A 20,227-nucleotide genomic window follows, 5' to 3' on the forward strand; every position below is an offset into this window, starting at 1 on the left:
CCTCCATTCAGTGTCCTCCATCCCTCTCCACCAATCCCTCCACTGGTTTCTCCATTCAGTGTCCTCCACCCCTCTCTACCAATCCCTCCACTGGTCTCCATTCAGTGTCCTCCACCCTTCTCTACCAATCCCACCACTGGTCTCCATTCAGTGTCCTCCACCCCTCTCTACCAATCCCTCCACTGACCTCCATTCAGTGTCCTCCACCCCTCTCTACCAATCCCTCCACTGACCTCCATTCAGTGTCCTCCACCCCTCTCTACCAATCCCTCCACTGACCTCCATTCAGTGTCCTCCACCCCTCTCTACCAAACCCTCCACTGGTCTCCATTCAGTGTCCTCCACCCCTCTCTACCAATCCCTCCACTGACCTCCATTCAGTGTCCTCCATCCCTCTCCACCAATCCCTCCACTGGTTTCTCCATTCAGTGTCCTCCACCCCTCTCCACCAATCCCTCCACTGGTCTCCATTCAGTGTCCTCCACCCTTCTCTACCAATCCCACCACTGGTCTCCATTCAGTGTCCTCCACCCTTCTCTACCAATCCCTCCACTGACCTCCATTCAGTGTCCTCCACCCCTCTCTACCAATCCCACCACTGGTCTCCATTCAGTGTCCTCCACCCCTCTCTACCAATCCCTCCACTGACCTCCATTCAGTGTCCTCCATCCCTCTCCACCAATCCCTCCACTGGTTTCTCCATTCAGTGTCCTCCACCCTTCTCTACCAATCCCACCACTGGTCTCCATTCAGTGTCCTCCACCCCTCTCTACCAATCCCACCACTGGTCTCCATTCAGTGTCCTCCACCCCTCTCTACCAATCCCTCCACTGACCTCCATTCAGTGTCCTCCACCCCTCTCTACCAATCCCTCCACTGACCTCCATTCAGTGTCCTCCACCCCTCTCTACCAATCCCTCCACTGACCTCCATTCAGTGTCCTCCACCCCTCTCTACCAATCCCACCACTGGTCTCCATTCAGTGTCCTCCACCCCTCTCTACCAATCCCTCCACTGACCTCCATTCAGTGTCCTCCATCCCTCTCCACCAATCCCTCCACTGGTTTCTCCATTCAGTGTCCTCCACCCCTCTCTACCAATCCCTCCACTGGTCTCCATTCAGTGTCCTCCACCCTTCTCTACCAATCCCACCACTGGTCTCCATTCAGTGTCCTCCACCCTTCTCTACCAATCCCACCACTGGTCTCCATTCAGTGTCCTCCACCCCTCTCTACCAATCCCTCCACTGGTCTCCATTCAGTGTCCTCCACCCCTCTCTACCAATCCCTCCACTGACCTCCATTCAGTGTCCTCCATCCCTCTCCACCAATCCCTCCACTGGTTTCTCCATTCAGTGTCCTCCACCCCTCTCTACCAATCCCTCCACTGGTCTCCATTCAGTGTCCTCCACCCTTCTCTACCAATCCCTCCACTGGTCTCCATTCAGTGTCCTCCACCCTTCTCTACCAATCCCTCCACTGGTCTCCATTCAGTGTCCTCCACCCCTCTCTACCAATCCCTCCACTGACCTCCATTCAGTGTCCTCCACCCCTCTCTGCCAATCTCTCCACTGGTCTCCATTCAGTGTCCTCCACCCCTCTCTACCAATCCCTCCACTGGTCTCCATTCAGTGTCCTCCACCCCTCTCTACCAATCCCTCCACTGACCTCCATTCAGTGTCCTCCACCCCTCTCTACCAATCCCTCCACTGGTCTCCATTCAGTGTCCTCCACCCCTCTCTACCAATCCCTCCACTGGTCTCCATTCAGTGTCCTCCACCCCTCTCTACCAATCCCTCCACTGACCTCCATTCAGTGTCCTCCACCCCTCTCTACCAATCCCTCCACTGGTCTCCATTCAGTGTCCTCCACCCCTCTCTACCAATCCCTCCACTGGTCTCCATTCAGTGTCCTCCACCCCTCTCTACCAATCCCTCCACTGACCTCCATTCAGTGTCCTCCACCCCTCTCTACCAATCCCTCCACTGGTCTCCATTCAGTGTCCTCCACCCCTCTCCATCCCCCCCAGCACTCTTACCCCACTACATCCCTGATCCCTCTAGCACTATTGCCACCCAAGCTATCCCTTATACACCCTAGGTCCCCCCTCAGCATTGCCCCCCCATACACCCTTGATATCCCCCAGCACCATTATTCCATCCATGTAGTACCCCCTTTTCCAGTGGAGATACAGTGCATGTGAACTTATGGCTATGTGCCCACCTCCAGCACTGGACTCAACTATACCAATCAACTCAAGCAGGTAGAAGGAGGGGCGGCGGAGGAGGGGAGCATGCCTCTGGGCATTCCAAACCCTTCTGTGCAAACAGTGCTGGACAGCTGAGCTCACCATGACACCATCCACAATGCCACTTCCACAGGTTGGCTCTCAGTGCTACCCACTCAGCAGCTCCTCCCCCACAGCGTCCGAGTCCTGAGCATTCAAGCTGCATGGGGCGGGGTCAGAGCATCACTGGCGCTCCAGCTCCGCCCCTTCCTGCTGGCTGTGAAATAACAGACACTGTTCTGCACGGCGCTCCGCTGCCGGCCGACCTCCCCTGTCTATCCATCACTCTCAGTGCCATCATGGCAGGGTGGGCTCGTGGGGCAGCTGCTTTGTCACACCTCCCAACATTTAGAGATGGGAATGAGGGACGCCCACTAGCAAATGTATCTAGGGATAGGACACACCCCTGGCCACACCCTCTTAAAGGAGAATTAACCCCAAAAAAAGGTTAAATAAATCCACAAGGGCTTTTTTTTTTTTTTTTACCAATACTATTCTTTTATATCGGCTTTTAAAATTTACAAATACAGCAATTTAGAATTTGGATGGAAGGTTGAGCAAAATGAGGGGGAAAGAGGGACATTGCTCCAAATGTGGGACAGTCCCTCAAAATCCGGGACATTTGTGATCGATGGCTTTGGGGGAAGTGCAGGGGCCCCCCATGCAGCTGGGGCTCCGGGCAGTACCCAGGTGTGCCCGCTCATTAAGAAGACCCTGTAAATACAGGACTGAAAACTCTGAGCGATGATCAGGCTCGCCGCTGCTTTTACGTTTCGAACATCTTACCAGTCAGACGGAGATCTCAGTCCTGTATATCATCATATAACCTCACTTTACTGCTATAAATAAGTGTAAAAGGCAAAACTCCGGTGGGTGTAACAAGATGTCCGCCTTCCCCCCTTCTCTCTGTATTCTTACTATGGAGGAGTGCGGGGTGTAGGAAGATGGCGGCGACGGAACGTCACTTCCGTTACTTATTCTGATGGGTAGAACACCAGTACTCTGATAGAACACGCCGCTTTCCAGCTCCATTCCTTGCGTGTGACGTCATCCCGCGGTAGGCACGCAGTACGTCGCGTTAGGTAGGTGGAGCCTGAAGAGAAAGGGAAAAGACCGGAGACCGAGGAGAGGGCCGGGGGAGACGGAGAGAAAGACCGAGAGAGACTACCGGGGGGGAGGAGGAGCCTGAGACCGGCACCGAGAGAAACACCGACCCGCCCCCACCGAGGATCGAAATATCCACCCATCCCCCCACCGGAGAGCATCCCCTCCCCCCCAATATATATATATAAAGATCATATCCCCTCCCCCTATATATATATATATATATATATATCTCATATCCCCTCCCCCCCAATATATATATAAAGATCATATCCCCTCCCCCCAATATATATATCTCATATCCCTTCCCCCATCCAAAATATATATATATAAAAGGATCATATCCCCTCCCCCCCCCCCCACTATGATGTAGAGGATTGGACCCCCCACTATAGAACGTCACTCACATATCACAAGATCTGCCCCCTCCCCCCATATTTATCATCACCCTGCCCCCAATATATAGAAGACCTCCCATTCTACCAATAACTCCGCCCCCAATATATAGAGGACCTCCATTCTACCGATAACCCCGCCCCCAATATATAGAAGACCCCCATTCTACTGATAACTCCGCCCCCAATATATAGAGGACCCCCATTCTACCGATAACTCCGCCCCCAATATATAGAAGACCCCCCCATTCTACCGATAACTCCGCCCCAATATATAGAGGACCTCCCATTCTACTGATAACCCCGCCCCCATTATATAGAAGACCCCCCATTCTACTGATAGCCCCGCCCCCATTATATAGGGGATCAGCACCCATCCCCCCAGTGTAACCCTTCCACCCCCTCATCTCTAAGGACCCCCTCCCCCCATCTATCTCATTTCTATATCTTTTTTTTTGAAGTTTTCTTATCAGGGGGTGTCACCATAACCCCTCCCCCATTCTCTCAGGTACTCTCCATGCACCGCCCACCCCGGGTCCCCACATTTAGGGGTGCATGGTCCTTTATTTGGAGGCCCCTGTAGCCCCCATCCTCTGTGTTTGGGGACCCTGTAGCCCCAATCCTCGGTGTTTGGGGACCCTGTAGCCCCCATCCTCGGTGTTTGGGGACCCTGTAGCCCCCATCCTCTGTGTTTGGGGATCCTGTAGCTCCCATCCTCGGTGTTTCGGGACTCTGTAGCCCCCATCCTCGGTGTTTTCGGGACTCTGTAGCCCCCCATCCTCTGTGTTTCGGGACTCTGTAGCCCCCATCCTCGGTGTTTCGGGACCCTGTAGCCCCCCATCCTCGGTGTTTCGGGACCCTGTAGCCCCCCATCCTCGGTGTTTCGGGACTCTGTAGCCCCCATCCTCTGTGTTTGGGGATCCTGTAGCTCCCATCCTCGGTGTTTCGGGACTCTGTAGCTCCCATCCTCGGTGTTTTCGGGACTCTGTAGCCCCCCATCCTCTGTGTTTCGGGACTCTGTAGCCCCCATCCTCGGTGTTTCGGGACCCTGTAGCCCCCCATCCTCGGTGTTTCGGGACCCTGTAGCCCCCCATCCTCGGTGTTTCGGGACTCTGTAGCCCCCCATCCTCGGTGTTTCGGGACTCTGTAGCCCCCCATCCTCGGTGTTTCGGGACTCTGTAGCCCCCATCCTCGGTGTTTCGGGACCCTGTAGCCCCCATCCTCGGTGTTTGGGGACCCTGTAGCCCCCATCCTCGGTGTTTGGGGACCCTGTAGCCCCCATCCTCGGTGTTTGGGGACCCTGTAGCCCCCATCCTCGGTGTTTGGGGACCCTGTAGCCCCCATCCTCGGTGTTTGGGGACCCTGTAGCCCCCATCCTCGGTGTTTGGGGACTCTGTAGCCCCCATCCTCGGTGTTTCGGGACTCTGTAGCCCCCATCCTCGGTGTTTCGGGACTCTGTAGCCCCCATCCTCGGTGTTTCGGGACTCTGTAGGCCCCCATCCTCGGTGTTTCGGGACTCTGTAGCCCCCATCCTCGGTGTTTCGGGACTCTGTAGCCTCCATCCTCAGTTTTTTAGGACCCTGTAGCCCCCAATCTCAGTGTTTTCGGGACTCTGTAGCCCCCCATCCTCTGTGTTTCGGGACTCTGTAGCCCCCCATCCTCTGTGTTTCGGGACTCTGTAGCCCCCATCCTCGGTGTTTTCGGGACTCTGTAGCCCCCATCCTCGGTGTTTCGGGACTCTGTAGCCCCCATCCTCGGTGTTTCGGGACTCTGTAGCCCCCATCCTCGGTGTTTCAGGACTCTGTAGCCCCCATCCTCGGTGTTTCGGGACTCTGTAGCCCCCATCCTCGGTGTTTCGGGACTCTGTAGCCCCCATCCTCTGTGTTTTCGGGACTCTGTAGCCCCCCATCCTCGGTGTTTCGGGGACTCTGTAACCCCCCATCCTCGGTGTTTCGGGACTCTGTAGCCCCCATCCTCGGTGTTTCGGGGACTCTGTAACCCCCCATCCTCGGTGTTTCGGGACTCTGTAGCCCCCATCCTCGGTGTTTCGGGACTCTGTAGCCCCCATCCTCGGTGTTTCGGGACTCTGTAGCCCCCCATCCTCGGTGTTTTCGGGACTCTGTAGCCCCCCATCCTCGGTGTTTCGGGACTCTGTAGCCCCCATCCTCGGTGTTTCGGGACTCTGTAGCCCCATCCTCGGTGTTTCGGGGACTCTGTAACCCCATCCTCGGTGTTTCGGGGACTCTGTAACCCCCCATCCTCGGTGTTTCGGGACTCTGTAGCCCCCATCCTCGGTGTTTTCGGGACTCTGTAGCCCCCATCCTCGGTTTTTCGGGCCCCTGTAGCCCCCATCCTCGGTGTTTCGGGACTCTGTAGCCCCCATCCTCGGTTTTTCGGGACTCTGTAGCCCCCATCCTCGGTTTTCGGGACTCTGTAGCCCCCATCCTCTGTGTTTCGGGGACTCTGTAGCCCCCATCCTCGGTGTTTGGGGAAGTTGGTTGTCTTCACTTTGGTCTGGTGACTACCTCAACCCTCCCTCTCAGGTCCGGATCTCTCAGGTTCCTCTTCTCAGGGGTGATAAGACGTCCCAGTTTGGCCATATGCAGCACTGTGGGGGATGTGATTGGATGCTGACCCTCTACATGTGATCTCCTCCAGCGCCTCCATCTCCGCTCCATCATCAAACATTTTTAGGTATTTATTGACCAGTCATTGGCTTCCTCCACCATCGCTGACGGACACTACTGATTGGTTGCCTGGCAGATATGCTTTATCCTGGGGGATAAACCAAAAGAGTCAAATGGAGGCTTTGCAACATACGCCTAGAGCCCATCTCGGGCCCCGCCTGCCCGCCGACGCTCCAAAGCCCAAAGAAACCGCCATAGAGGTCCTTCTCCTGTCAACTCCTTGTCCTCCAGCCCTGAGCCGGTAGTCTGGCCACGACCGCAACGCAAGAAGAGACGGCGGAAGAGGGGCGAGGAGAACGCGGCAATCCGAGAAGAAGACCTGATCGATGGATTCTGTATCAGCAGTTTTGGCAGCCTGGAGGCTATGCAGGTGTGGCACTGATTGGATGATGGAAGGCCGTGGGGGGGGGGGGGGGGGTTGGTCAGGGATGTGTGTTTAGATGGATAATAATATGTATAGAGAGGCCCAAGTATGGTATGTATAGAGGGTTATGATGGTGGTGTGGTAATGTATAGAGGGTTATGATGGTGGTATGGTATGCATAGAGGGTTATGATGGTGGTGATATGGTATGTATAGAGGGTTATGATGGTGGTGGTATGGTATGTATAGAGGGTTATGATGGTGGTGATATGGTATGTATAGAGGGTTATGATGGTGGTGGTATGGTATGTATAGAGGGTTATGATGGTGGTGGTATGGTATGTATAGAGGGTTATGATGGTGGTGGTATGGTATTCATAGAGGGTTATGATGGTGGTATGGTATGTATAGAGGGTTATGATGTGGTGGTTGGTATGTATAGAGGGTTATGATGGTGGTGGTATGGTATGTAATAGAGGGTTATGATGGTGGTAATGTATAGAGAGGCCAAGTATGGTATGTATAGAGGGTTATGTGGTGGTATGGTATGCATAGAGGGTTATGATGGTGGTATGGTACGTATAGAGGGTTATGATGGTGGTATGTATAGAGGGTTATGATGGTGGTGGTATGGTATGTATAGAGGGTTATGATGATGGTGGTATGGTATGTATAGAGGGTTATGATGGTATGGTATGCATAGAGGGTTATGATGGTGGTGGTATGGTATGTATAGAGGGTTATGATGGTGGTGGTATGGTATGTATAGAGGGTTATGATGGTGGTGGTATGGTATGTATAGAGAGGTGTGGTGGTATGGTATGTATAGAGGGTTATGATGGTGGTGTGGTATGTATAGAGGGTTATGATGGTGGTATGGTATGTATAGAGGGTTATGATGGTGGTGATATGGTATGTATAGAGGGCCGGAGTATGATGATGTGGTATGTATAGAGAGGCCGGGTATGGTACGTATAGAGGGTTATGATGGTGGTATGTATAGAGGGTTATGATGGTGGTGGTATGGTATGTATAGAGGGTTATGATGGTGGTGGTATGGTATGTATAGAGGGTTATGATGGTGGTGGTATGGTATGTATAGAGGGTTATGATGGTGGTGGTATGGTATGTATAGAGAGGTGTGGTGGTATGGTATGTATAGAGGGTTATGATGGTGGTGTGGTATGTATAGAGGGTTATGATGGTGGTATGGTATGTATAGAGGGTTATGATGGTGGTGATATGGTATGTATAGAGGGTTATGATGGTGGTATGGTATGTATAGAGGGTTATGATGGTGGTGGTATGGTATGTATAGAGGGTTATGATGATGGTGGTATGGTATGTATAGAGGGTTATGATGGTGGTATGTATAGAGAGGTGTGCTCGTATGGTATGTATAGAGGGTCGGAGTATGATGATGATGGTATGGTATGTATAGAGGGCCGGAGTATGATGATGTGGTATGGTATGTATAGAGAGGTGTGGTGGTATGGTATGTATAGAGGGTTATGATGGTGGTGATATGGTATGTATAGAGAGGTGTGGTGGTATGGTATGTATAGAGGGTTATGATGGTGGTGATATGGTATGTATAGAGAGGTGTGGTGGTATGGTATGTATAGAGGGTTATGATGGTGATATGGTATGTATAGAGGGCCGGAGTATGATGATGTGGTATGGTATGTATAGAGAGGTGTGCTCGTATGGTATGTATAGAGGGCCGGAGTATGATGATGTGGTATGTTGGGAGTGGTGAGGTGAACGTTGAGGTTGGTCGGTATGGATGTGGAGATCTCATCCCTCAGATAACTTTCCAACCCTCTATCCGTCTCCAATCCACTTCTACCAAATGGGTCCAACAAACTGTCCAAATCACCAACTGGGTGTCTTCACCTTTCCTTCCCCCAATATCTTCCAACGAGGGTTCCACCCGCCACCTGGGCAGCCACTTACCAAATCATCCAATGAAATCCGCCTATCATTCCACTCCAGATAGGTCAGCGGATAGGAAACCCCCGGCGTTCCTCCTCAATTTTCTTTCAAGTTGTACGGAGAGGAGAAACGTCGGGGATTGCAAATCCACTGACCTACCTGGAGTGGAATGGTATGCGGTTTTGATTGGACGATTTGGTAAGTGGTTACACAGGTGGCGGGTGGAGCCCTCATTGGAAGGTATTGGGGAGGTTGAGGTGGTGAAAGGAGAAGGTGCACAGTTGGTGATTTGGACACATTTGGTAGAAGTGGATTGGAGATCTTGTGAGAGGCTTGCAAAGCGTTTTTGAACGGAGTACACTGAGGGACGCGGGGGGTCTGTTCAGCTGCTTGTCTCTCACTTGTTCTCTGGTGGACTCATTAAATATGGATGTGGAGATGTAGCTCTGGTGCAGCTTGTGAGGGATCTCGGTAGTCAGTGGTGAGTCTTCCCTCGTTTTAGTTGCCTTGTTCAGTTGTTTATTTTCCATTGGGTGGTGGTACCATCGTCCTGGTTGACTTTCTAGTGGGTGATAATTCTCATGGAGAAGCTCCACCACATTAGTGGAGGGAGAAGAAGCCGGGAGGTCGTCCAGCTTTGACAGCAGCCATGAGGAATATCCAGGTTTTGGGTGGAGTTGTAACCTGTTAGGATAGAAATATTGGGACTGGAATTTCTGAATTGTTTTTGAGGGAATTCCTCCTAATCCCGGCCTGGCTGCCCGGAACCAGGTTTTGGCGCACCGGAGACACGCTTCCTATCGCCAGGCCGGGTGGTATAGCCAACAGGGATGCACGATACCAATTACCGATACCTACCGCAACTGTTTTCTTTTCACTTCAGCTGTCAGTTATGGTACAACACGTTCAAAAGTTATTTACAAATGAAATATATATATATTTTTTTATTTAGCGCTTTTTCAATGTGAAATGTGTAAAAATATTCAACAAACAAAAGTTTTATCGTTTATAAAATAGACGTTAACAAAAGAAAAAAAGCCGGAAAATAATTCCATGGAGGAGAATAGGGAGTAAATGAAGGGGTTAAACAGAGGAACATTTTTTCATCCATTTGATCTGCAGATGAAGAAACAGAAAAATACAAAAAGAAACAATGTTTCTTTTTGAGTGTTTCAGGGCTGAGCAATGTTGTTAATAAACATTGCCGCTACTTTTTTTTTTTGACAGCTCCAATTACCGGACTTGTTTAACACACCGGGGAGACCCGCTGACAGCTCAAAGAGCCGAGCCTGAAAGTATCGGTGCATTCGCACAAGTACCGATACTTGTGCACATACTCGGTATCGGTGCAACCCTAATAGCCAGGACCTTAAAAAAACAAGTAGGCCATTGCTGCGTCCCTATTCCTGTCCCACCAGCCAATGAAAAAGGACTGGTGGGTTTAGGAACCCTCCATTTCTGTGACGAGGGGAGAGGTGTGGAGTAGAATATTGGAGGCTTGGCTCTCTCCCTGCATGTGTCCTCAGCCCTACAATCCTGTCCTTCATGTTTTGACATGTGACTTAAGGCCGGGGTGAGAAGATGTCTTGTGAGACCATCCATGGTTGGTGGGAGATATGGAGAAATTAGTGTATGAGGTCCATTCCTCCTATTACCTGCCCCTCCCCTCAGAACATCCATGTCCGGTGAACACTGGGGTCATCACATGTTCTCACCCTCTTATTACCAGTCTCCCCCCTCAGAACATTTGTCTGGTGATCATCGGGGTCATCAAATGTTCTGCTCACTCTCCTATTACCAGCCTCTTCCCTCAGAACATCCATACCTGGTGACCATTTGGGGTCATCACATGTTCTGCTCACCCTCCTATTACAAGCCCCTCCCCTCAGAACATCCGTGTGCGGTGACCATCGGGCTCATCGCATGTTCTGTTCGCCCTCCTGTTACCAACCCCGCCCCTCAGAATTTCCATGTCCCATGATCATCGGGGTCATAGCATGTTCTGCACACCCTCCTATTACAAGCCCCTCCCCCCAGAACATCCATGTGCGGTGACCATCGGGGTCATCACGTGTTCTGTTCGCCCTCCTGTTACAAGCCCCTCCCCTCAGAACATCCATGTCCGGTTAGCGTCAGGCTCATCACATGTTCTGCTCACCCTCCTATTACCAGCCTCTTCCCTCAGAATATCCATGTCTGGTGACCATCGGGGGTCATCAAATGTTCTGCTCGCCCCCCTATCGGGAGGTCTCAGTATATAGGAGCCATGCAGTATCTGCATTACTAGTGTGAAATTCTCTGTCTCCTCTTCCTGCAGAGAGATGTCTCTGTGGAGCCGACACACCTGGAGGAGCCATTCAAGAAGCGCCCCCCAGGGAAGAGAAAGCGAAGTGACGGAGGCAGTTCAGAAGATCCCGGAGTGAGTGAGAACCAGCGTGAGGAGCACCCCTTCAATGGACAGGTAACTGATGTCTTTGTATGGGAGATCTGGGGCTGCACAGCTGCTCCAGAAATTAACAAGATGAGGCAAAGAATACCCAATCACATGCAAGGGGAAAAAAAACAGCATTTTTCTTGCACATGATTGGAGGATGGAAGTCAGCAGAGCTCCCCCTCATTAACAAAGATCTCGAGCATCTTCAGTTGCAAATTGCACAGACTGTTTGCCATTAGTAAATCCACCTTATTGTCCTCCCGCCCCCTGCCCTGGGACCAGCCCTCCCGCCCCCTGCCCTGGGACCAGCCCTCCCGCCCCCTGCCCTGGGACCAGTGATGGGAACATGGTCTCTTGTCCCTCCAATGAGATGTATGTTGGGGACATGGTCTCTTGTCCCTCCAATGAGATGTATGTTGAGGACATGGTCTCTTGTCCCTCCAATGAGATGTATGTTGGGGACATGGTCTCTTGTCCCTCCAATGAGATGTATGTTGGGGACATGGTCTCTTGTCCCTCCAATGAGATGTATGTTGGGGACATGGTCTACTTTCTTTTCATACATCAGGGGACACAGAGCCATAGTAGTTACTATGTGGGCTAATAGGCCACCTTTAGGTGATGGACACTGGCATGCCCTAAGACAAGAAGTGCACTCCCTTTATAACCCCTCCCATTACTGGGAGTACCTCAGTTTTTCGCCAGTGTCTAAGGTGTTGGTCACGAGTAAAGATGTGCTGTGCTGAGCTCCACTGGAAGCAATCCTTGCTGGGGATAGCCATGCTGGCCGGATCCGTTCAATGTGTCCTTTTTTGGGCCTAATGAAATGGTACCTGGGCCTCATATCCAAAGAAACAAGGTTTTGCCTGCGAATGCTTCTCTTTTTAGAGAGCTGGACCCTGGGATCCAGTACTTTTTGGTAGTAAGGCCATAAAGTTTTACTGGCAGGGTGCTGTTGCAGGTCCAGCATTGTGGGTAACCTCTAGGTTCCCCTACTCCTGAAGGTGTTACGGCACCCACCGTGAAGGGTGAAGATTGGGTTTATCTCAGAAAACCCTGCGGCGGGAAGGTAAGTGGAGTTTTCTAAGAAATATCTTTGATTTTTCTTATGAATGTCTCCTTTAAGTAAAATAAATGTTGTAATGCCTATGTGTCACCACTGGGGGCTGTATTGAGCACTCACCCCTGTAGATAATGTGGGGGCGGGGCTAAGGGCGTTGGCATTCTCTGACACCAAATGCACATGGAGGAAGCTTATAAAAGCACACTGTGCTGCTACTGCTGGCTGTGGAGGGACACATGAGCAGGAGGTGGTATTACTTGAGGTTTGGTGATACGGGCATCCCATTTTGACACATTGTTACTGTTCCAGGCTGGGCATTAATAGCAGCATTATATTGCTGGACAATAGACCTAGCAGTGTGCATTATTTTTGGTAGTGCCTCTGCTTTGTGCTTCAGACTATGAGTGGAAGAGGGACCAGGAATTCCTCAAAGGGTTCTAGGGGTTCGATTGTTTTACAACAACCTAAATCCATTTCCAAAAGAATGTCATCCTCCTCTGAGAGTGATGTGGCCGGTCAGATTGAGCCATCGGGGGAGACTGATGTTGCAGCAGCGCTGGACACTTCCGGCCCTGTATATATCACACAGGAGGTTTTCTCTTCTACCATTTGTAATTTGGAAAAGAAGATTGATGCTATGATATCTCTCCATAGTGGGTCTAAGCGTAGCAGATCCCCATCCTAGTGCTCAGGACCCTCTTATTGAGGTGCAGGAGGCAGGGGATCAGGAAGATCTTCCAAGAGATTTGTAAGATGCTAATATATCCTCTTCTGAGGATCCTAATATAGAGGGAGTAACATCACAATACTAAATTAGTTCATTCAACCTTTTTGCTGCCCCTGTAGCGCAATCTATTGATGAACCCACCTCTGGTTTGGGATCATTAAAACCTCCCCCATCTGGGGATGCTTTTCCTATTCATTCATGGCTAAAAAAAAAAACGGATGTATTTGGAATGGGAACACCCACCACACTTCATTCTATGGAGGAGGAATTCTATAAGAAATGGGGGGGGGGTTCCAGCAATTGATGCTGCAATCGCCTCAGTAAACAAAAATCTCGCTTGTCCCGTGGATAATGCGCAGATGTTAAAGGATCCAACAGATAAAAAAGTTGAACAACATGTCTCTGGCAAGTTCAGTAGCGCAGCCGGTTCTTGCGGGCAGTTGGTGTATCTCAGTCCATTGAGGAACAGTTTGTGCAGATACTTAACGTTTTTCTTGATCAGCAGGCCCAGCAATGAGCTGGCGTATCAGATGCACTATGTTTTACAGTGGATGCTATGTAAGATTCTATCTTTCAAGCCTCACGGCTTATGCTTGGACTAGTGCATTCTCGCAGAGTTCTGTGGCTGAAGAATTGGTCAGGCGAAGCACCGTGTAAGAAGCTTTTGGCCAGTTTCCCTTTCATGGTGAACGGTTATTTGGGGACGATCTGGATAAATACATCCAAAGAATCTCTAATGGGAAAAGTTCTCTTTTACCAGTGAAGAAGTTTAAACATTTGTCCTTTTTAAGCGTGCTTCCTCTCCAGTGCCAGGGGCATCTGCCTCTAGGGGCAATCTAGACAGCCTCCACCGTCAGGTTCAAGAGGAAGACCTCAAGGGCAACCCCACGGCCAAAAGAGGACTTGGGGCAGAAAGCCTGCAAAACAGGAAATTATTATAAAGTGAGAGCAACTGAAAGAACTTATCAAACAAGAAAATAGCGCCCTTTACTATCGGCTTAAAAAAGAAAGATGCCAATGGGAGGAAATGCAGAGTAAATATATTGCCAAAATGTTAAAGAAAAATAAAGCTAATTTTATTGAAAGTATTCAATCGGGGGAAGGGGGAAAGGTATTTTCAACCCCAGAGATTGCTTGGGCCTTTCAAGAACTTATACTCAACCTAAAAAGGATATTGTTAAAAAGAGACTAGACAATACCAGAGGCTTTTTGAACAAATGCGGTCTTAAAACAAAATCCCTCTAGATAAAGTTGGCCCCCCTGGAGGATCCCATAACGGAAACAGTTAAAATGTTTAAAAGAGTCAGCGGCCAGGAAAAGCCCTGGACCAGATGGGTTTATGATTGCTTAATTATAAAAAATTTAGAGACACCCTGGTTCCTAAAATGGTTTCTTATATGAATGGGATAGGTGTAGATTGGGGAAATACGACGGGAAGCGCTTGAGGCGGAGATTGCCATTGTTCCTAAGGAAGGAAAAGACCCAAATCTGTGCTCTAGTTATCGGCCCATTACCCTACTGAACGCCGACGTAAAGTTGTTTGCTAAGATTTTAGCTAATCGATTGAAGACGGTAATGAATGATCTGGTGCACACAGACCAAGTGGGATTAGTTCCTGGGAGGGAGAGTAGGGACAACGGCATTGGAACCCTCTTGGCAATACATAGGGTGAAAGAGCGTGGATCCCCAGGGCTACTACTGTCAATAAACGCAGAGAAATCGTTTGACAGAGTTGACTGGGGATTTAGGCAAAACTCCCAGCGAGGGTCAAAATAAATGGGACTCTATCGCGGCCATTTAAAATGTTTAACGGGACTCTGGTTGTCCCCTGTCCCCCTTATTAATTATTTTATCAATGGAACCGTTGTGGGCTAGGGTAAGATTGAACCCCGACATCATGGGAATACAGATTGATAACGTAGTACATAAAAAAAGCAGCACATGCCGATGTCTTGTTTTATGTCACCAGCCCTAGGATATCCCTTCCCAACCTACTGAACACCTTTAAAAAGGTTTGGTGAGGTTTCGAACTTTAAAATTAATCCTTCAAAATCAGAAATTTTAAACATAAATGTCGCCCCGCAGGAAGCACGAACGCGTAAACAGGACTTTCCATTCATATGGGGGGGACAACGTGATTAAGTACTTGGGAGTTAAAATAACACCTACATTCGATACCATGTACCAACAAAATTTTATTCCGCTAATAAATGATATTAAATACCATTGCCTCTAGACAAAGATCCTGGATTAATAGGATAAACTGCCTGAAGATAATACTCCCTAAGATTTTAAAGAAAAAACCAAATGATACCAATCCCAATTCCAGAAACATATTTCAAAAAATGTAATTTGCTATTCCGCAGGTTCATCTGGAGGCACAAAAGGCCAAGAATAAGCCTGGGAATACTCGTCAGAGATGAGACACAAGGGGGGTTGGGGGTTCCTGATATTAAAACGTATTATTGTTCAATTTTATTGGCTTGAATGGGTTAGGCCGCGTACACACGGGCGGATTGTCTGGCCAACTAAGTCCGTCGGACAATCCGACAGACAGTCCGTCCTACTTTTGAATGAACGGACTTGACCACACACGATGAGCAGACAGTCCGTTGAAAGCTTGCGCGATGACGTGTACAGCACGTACGACGGGACTAGAAATATGACGTCCAATACACTGCAATGCAATTTTCGGCCGTGTAAATCCTTTCTGAGCATGCGCCATACTTAGTCCGTCCAACTTGCCTACTCACGAGCGGACTGTCCGCTGAAACCAAAGTTGGACGGACAATATTACGGAAATTCCGAAAGACTTAGTCCGCCAGACTGTCCGCTGAAAAAGTCCGCTGAAGCCCACACACGAGCGGATTGTCCGCTGAAATGTGTTTCAGCGGACTAAGTTGGACAGACAGTCCGCCCGTGTGTACGCGGCTTAAGAGACCATAAAGAAAAAAGTTGGGTTAAGTTAGAAAGTGGGATTAGTAAAGCGCCTCTGGAGAAGGTAATATGGACCCCCATACACGCCAGAAAACTAGATGCTCACACGCACCCGATTACACGCTTGGCTATGGTAATCTGGTAAAGGGTTCACAAAACTGGGATTTTAATTCCCCTTTGATAACACTATGTGACATCTATTATTTTACACCTGGCATAGAGAGGATTCACGGGGGGGGGGGGGGGGTGGTTTAAGAATAAAGGAATAAAGATGCACAACTAAAAGATATAAGTAACGGTAAAATTTGCACTTTTTAAGAACTAAGGAACAAAAGAGAGATGTTAGATATAAATTGGTGGCGGTACGCACAGCTGAAACACTTCGTGCAATCCCTCCCCCACCCCCTTAGGTCAGAAGACAGCCTGTGCCCACTAGAGCGGCCGTGTGTGCCAACTGACGGAAGGAGAGGGATCTTGAAGCTATATAAAATTTGAATGGCCTTAAAATTCCGGAGCCCCCTCTTTATATTAGAAAATGGGATGAAGCGTTTGGGACAGGAAGTACGGAGGCAGAGGTATACAAAATATTAAGGATGCCGCATGCGATCTCATCAGGTGTTCGTTCACTGGAAATGAACTATAATGCCCCGTACACACGAGAGGACTTATGTCCGACAGACTTCCAAAGGAGTTCCGCCGGAGTTCCGACGGAGTTCTGACAGACTTTTCGGCCGAACGGACTTGGCCACACACGATCACACTAAACTCCGACGGATTCGAACGTGATGACGTACGACCCGACTCGAATAAGGAAGTTCATAGCCAGTAGCCAATAGCTGCCCTAGCGTCGGTTTTAGTCCGTCGGAGTAGCATACACACGAGCGGAGTTTTCGAAGGGGACCGGGTCCGGCGGAGTTCCTTCGGGAAAATTTGAAGCATGCTTCATTTCTAAAGTCCGTCAGACTTTGGCGAATCAAAAGTCCGTTGCAGCCCACACACGATCGGATAGTCTGACGGACTCGGTCCTTCGGACTTTGGATGTTGAAAAGTCAGCTCGTGTGTACGGGGCATTAGTGTATGGCGCGGTGGTACTTAACACGAGACAGATTATTTCAATTTCAGAGTGGGGCCTCTAATCTATGCTGGAGGGGATGCCCAGAAATAGAAACTATGTTCCACGTTTGGTGGACTTGTCCTAAAATTAAAGTATTCTGGAAAGGAGTACTATCAATAATAGAAGAAATCACGAGTCTTAAAGTACCAGAAGAGCCAAGGGTATGCCTGCTCCATGGGATAAGCATGCCCATAAAACAATATAAGAGAACATTGATACCAGGTCTCCTAAACGCAACAAACCGTTTAATCCCCCGCCAGTGGAAAGACCCAGAGAGCCCCTCTCTGAAAAGTTGGTTTTGCGAAAATAAATCAGATTTACAATCTAGAGCTCTTAAAGTATAGTGGAGAAGTTGGGTTCAAAAAAAGATGGAAAGATTGGGTAAAATATAAGCAATCATCGAGATACGCAGATAGGATGTCAGAAGAACCAAAGGATGACTAAGGCCGCGTACACACGGGCGGACTGTCTGGCCAACTAAGTCCGTCAGACAATCCGACAGACAGTCCGTCCTACTTTTGAATGAACGGACTTGACCACACACGATGAACAGACAGTCCGTTGAAAGCTTGCGCGATGACGTGTACAGCACGTACGACGGGACTAGAAATACGACGTCCAATACACAGCAATGCAACCTTCGGCCGTGTAAATCCTTTCTGAGCATGCGCCATACTTAGTCCGTCCAACTTGCCTACTCACGAGCGGACTGTCCGCTGAAACCAAAGTTGGACGGACAATATTACGGAAATTCCGAAAGACTTAGTCCGCCAGACTGTCCGCTGAAAAAGTCCGCTGAAGCCCACACACGAGCGGACTGTCCGCTGAAACACGTTTCAGCGGACCAAGTCCGTCAGACAGTCCGCCCGTGTGTACGCGGCCTAAGGGTAAAAAAAAAAAAAAAAGTCGGACTTTAGATATTTGGAGAGACCCTAAGGGGGGATGTGGGTGGGGGGGAATTGAGTTGGGTGGGATAATATTTTGTATATTGTAATTGGGCGTGTTTGTAGCCTCTAATTAAAAAGGAATATATTTAAGGAATAATTGCTACAATGATGTTGAAACGAGAAGGGACAACAATGAACGGTAGAGTTGATTCAAGTCTCTCTAAAGTGTTCACTGAAGTGGCAAAAAAAACCTGCAAAACAGAATGCTAAAGCCTCCTTATGAAGGGGCGCCCCCGCTCGCTCAGGTAGGGGGAAGGCTTCTGCAATTTTCAAAGATCTGGCAGGAACAATGTCAAGACTAGAGTTCCGAGAGTTCTCGTCTCCTCGTTTTCAAAGATCAAATGTTCCCAGAGAAAAGAAAGTCTCTCTTTAGCTCTGGATCATCTCTTATCCCAGGAGGTGATATCAGAGGTTCCCTTAGAGCAGTGATGGCGAACCTTGGCACCCCAGATGTTTTGGAACTACATTTCCCATGATGCTCATGCACACTGCAGTGTAGTGGAGCATCATGGGAAATGTAGTTCCAAAACATCTGGAGTGCCAAGGTTCGCCATCACTGCCTTAGAGGAACAGGGTTCAGGGTTTTATTCAAACCTTTTCACGGTTCCAAAACCTTTGGTGAGGTAAGACCCATTCTAGATCTCAGCCCCTATTCACACCTATGCAAATTAGATGTGCGTTTCCCCCTCATCTAATTCGCATAGTAGGAGAATGTGACTAGCTCCCTATGGAGCCAGTTCACATATCTCCGGGGCGGCTGCGGAGCGCACTTCAGAAAAAATGTGTGCATCTTTGGCTCTGTTTCAGGGCCGAATTCAGGCATAGAAATGGCCCTGATGGCTCTTCGTCCCTGAAACGGAGAAACGGGGAACAGGGACGCACAGCGCTCCTGTGCATTCCGCAGCGTGTTATAGTGTGAACCCGGGCTAAAAGATCTGAACCGGCACTTAAATATCCGGTCCTTTCGCATGGAGTCAATCCAATTGGTTGTTTCCCTTGAAAAAATATTTTTAGGGAAAGGGAAAAACCATCACACAAAAGACCTCAAAGAAAAGTGTTGGTTCTGTTTGGACTTTTTAAGCAAAAATGAAAAGTAAAAAACAATATATTCAAAACTGTTATTTATTTAAAAAAAAAAAAAAATTTAGAACGAAAACAGAAAAAGGGGGAATTTGTAAAAACACATCAAGTCTTACTTACTATCCTGTCAAGATTTGTACAATCTACACAAAGTTTATATTCATTTCCATATAAGTATCCAAAAAATTGAGAGCTTATACATTCATACAGAAAGTAAATGAGACAGGATATCAGGTATAAAACTAAAACTTGGATATGTTGTGGCGCTCTACATGTTTCGCGTTTTTGAACGCTTCTTCAGGAGCTTTAACAATTTTGTTTCTTCATGGGTCTACCCCAAGAGAAATGTGCCGAAGGGAAGAGGGAAGATAACCAGAGAATGTTTTTCCAAATAAATAAAATAAAATAACCGATGTTCAATTCAGGAAGGCACTTCAATCTATGTATGTGCCTGCAGTTTGGCATAGAGGCTTCAGGTATTATGTAGTATGAAGTGGCCAGAGACGGCATAGGAAGGGGTTCTGGTACCCCGTATTATTTGAAATGAAGTGGTAACTTCTAGCGGTATCAAGGTGCAACTAAGGTGGGAACAGGTTTTCCCAAAGTGATCCAAGTTGAAAGGGGGGATCCTTGTTAGCCCCTATATTATTTCACCTGGTGCAGAGGTGGGACCGCTGTGCAATAATTGGTTGTTTACATTTTGCAGGGAGGGGAGTTTTTGGAATCGATCGATTATCAAGGATGCATATCTCCATGTGCCGATATTTCCCGCTCATCGGAAATTTCTGCGCTTCGAGATAGAAAATCATCATTTTCAATTTGTGGCTCTGCCATTCGGCCTAGCCACCGCACTGCGGGTGTTCACAAAGATCCTGGCACACCACCTTTAGCCAGGTTAAGGGCACAGGGCATAACTGTCCTAGCCTATTTAGACAATCTGCTTTTAGTAGATCAATCAGTCTCTGATCTAAACCAAAGTTTAATCTCAGCTGTAAGCTACCTGGAATATCTAGGTTGGATACTCCACCTAGAAAAATCCTCCTTAAAACCATCGAGGAGATTACAGTACTTGGGGCTGGTCATAGATACCGTACAGAAGAAGGTATTCTTACCCCAGGCAAGAGTCAGCTCCATTAAAGCACTGATTCAACTTGT

The 20,227-nt window shown here is 48.9% G+C and overlaps 1 protein-coding gene across 1 annotated transcript in view; it reads left to right on the forward strand.

The window, feature by feature from the left end:
- Positions 1-4,728: 4,728 nt before the first annotated feature.
- Positions 4,729-20,227, forward strand: part of FBRS (fibrosin) — a gene marked incomplete in the record, with an annotated part of 33,817 nt that continues 18,318 nt past the window's right edge. The window contains 3 exon segments of the mRNA XM_077494023.1: positions 4,729-6,634; positions 6,637-6,842; positions 11,088-11,231. Coding sequence (XP_077350149.1) covers positions 6,586-6,634; positions 6,637-6,842; positions 11,088-11,231 — 399 coding nt within the window.

Source organism: Lithobates pipiens, unplaced genomic scaffold (genome assembly GCF_037356315.1).
Source record: "Lithobates pipiens isolate NorthernLeopardFrog02 unplaced genomic scaffold, aLitPip1_a1.2 Scaffold_22, whole genome shotgun sequence".
In the NCBI taxonomy this organism is placed as follows: domain Eukaryota; kingdom Metazoa; phylum Chordata; class Amphibia; order Anura; family Ranidae; genus Lithobates; species Lithobates pipiens.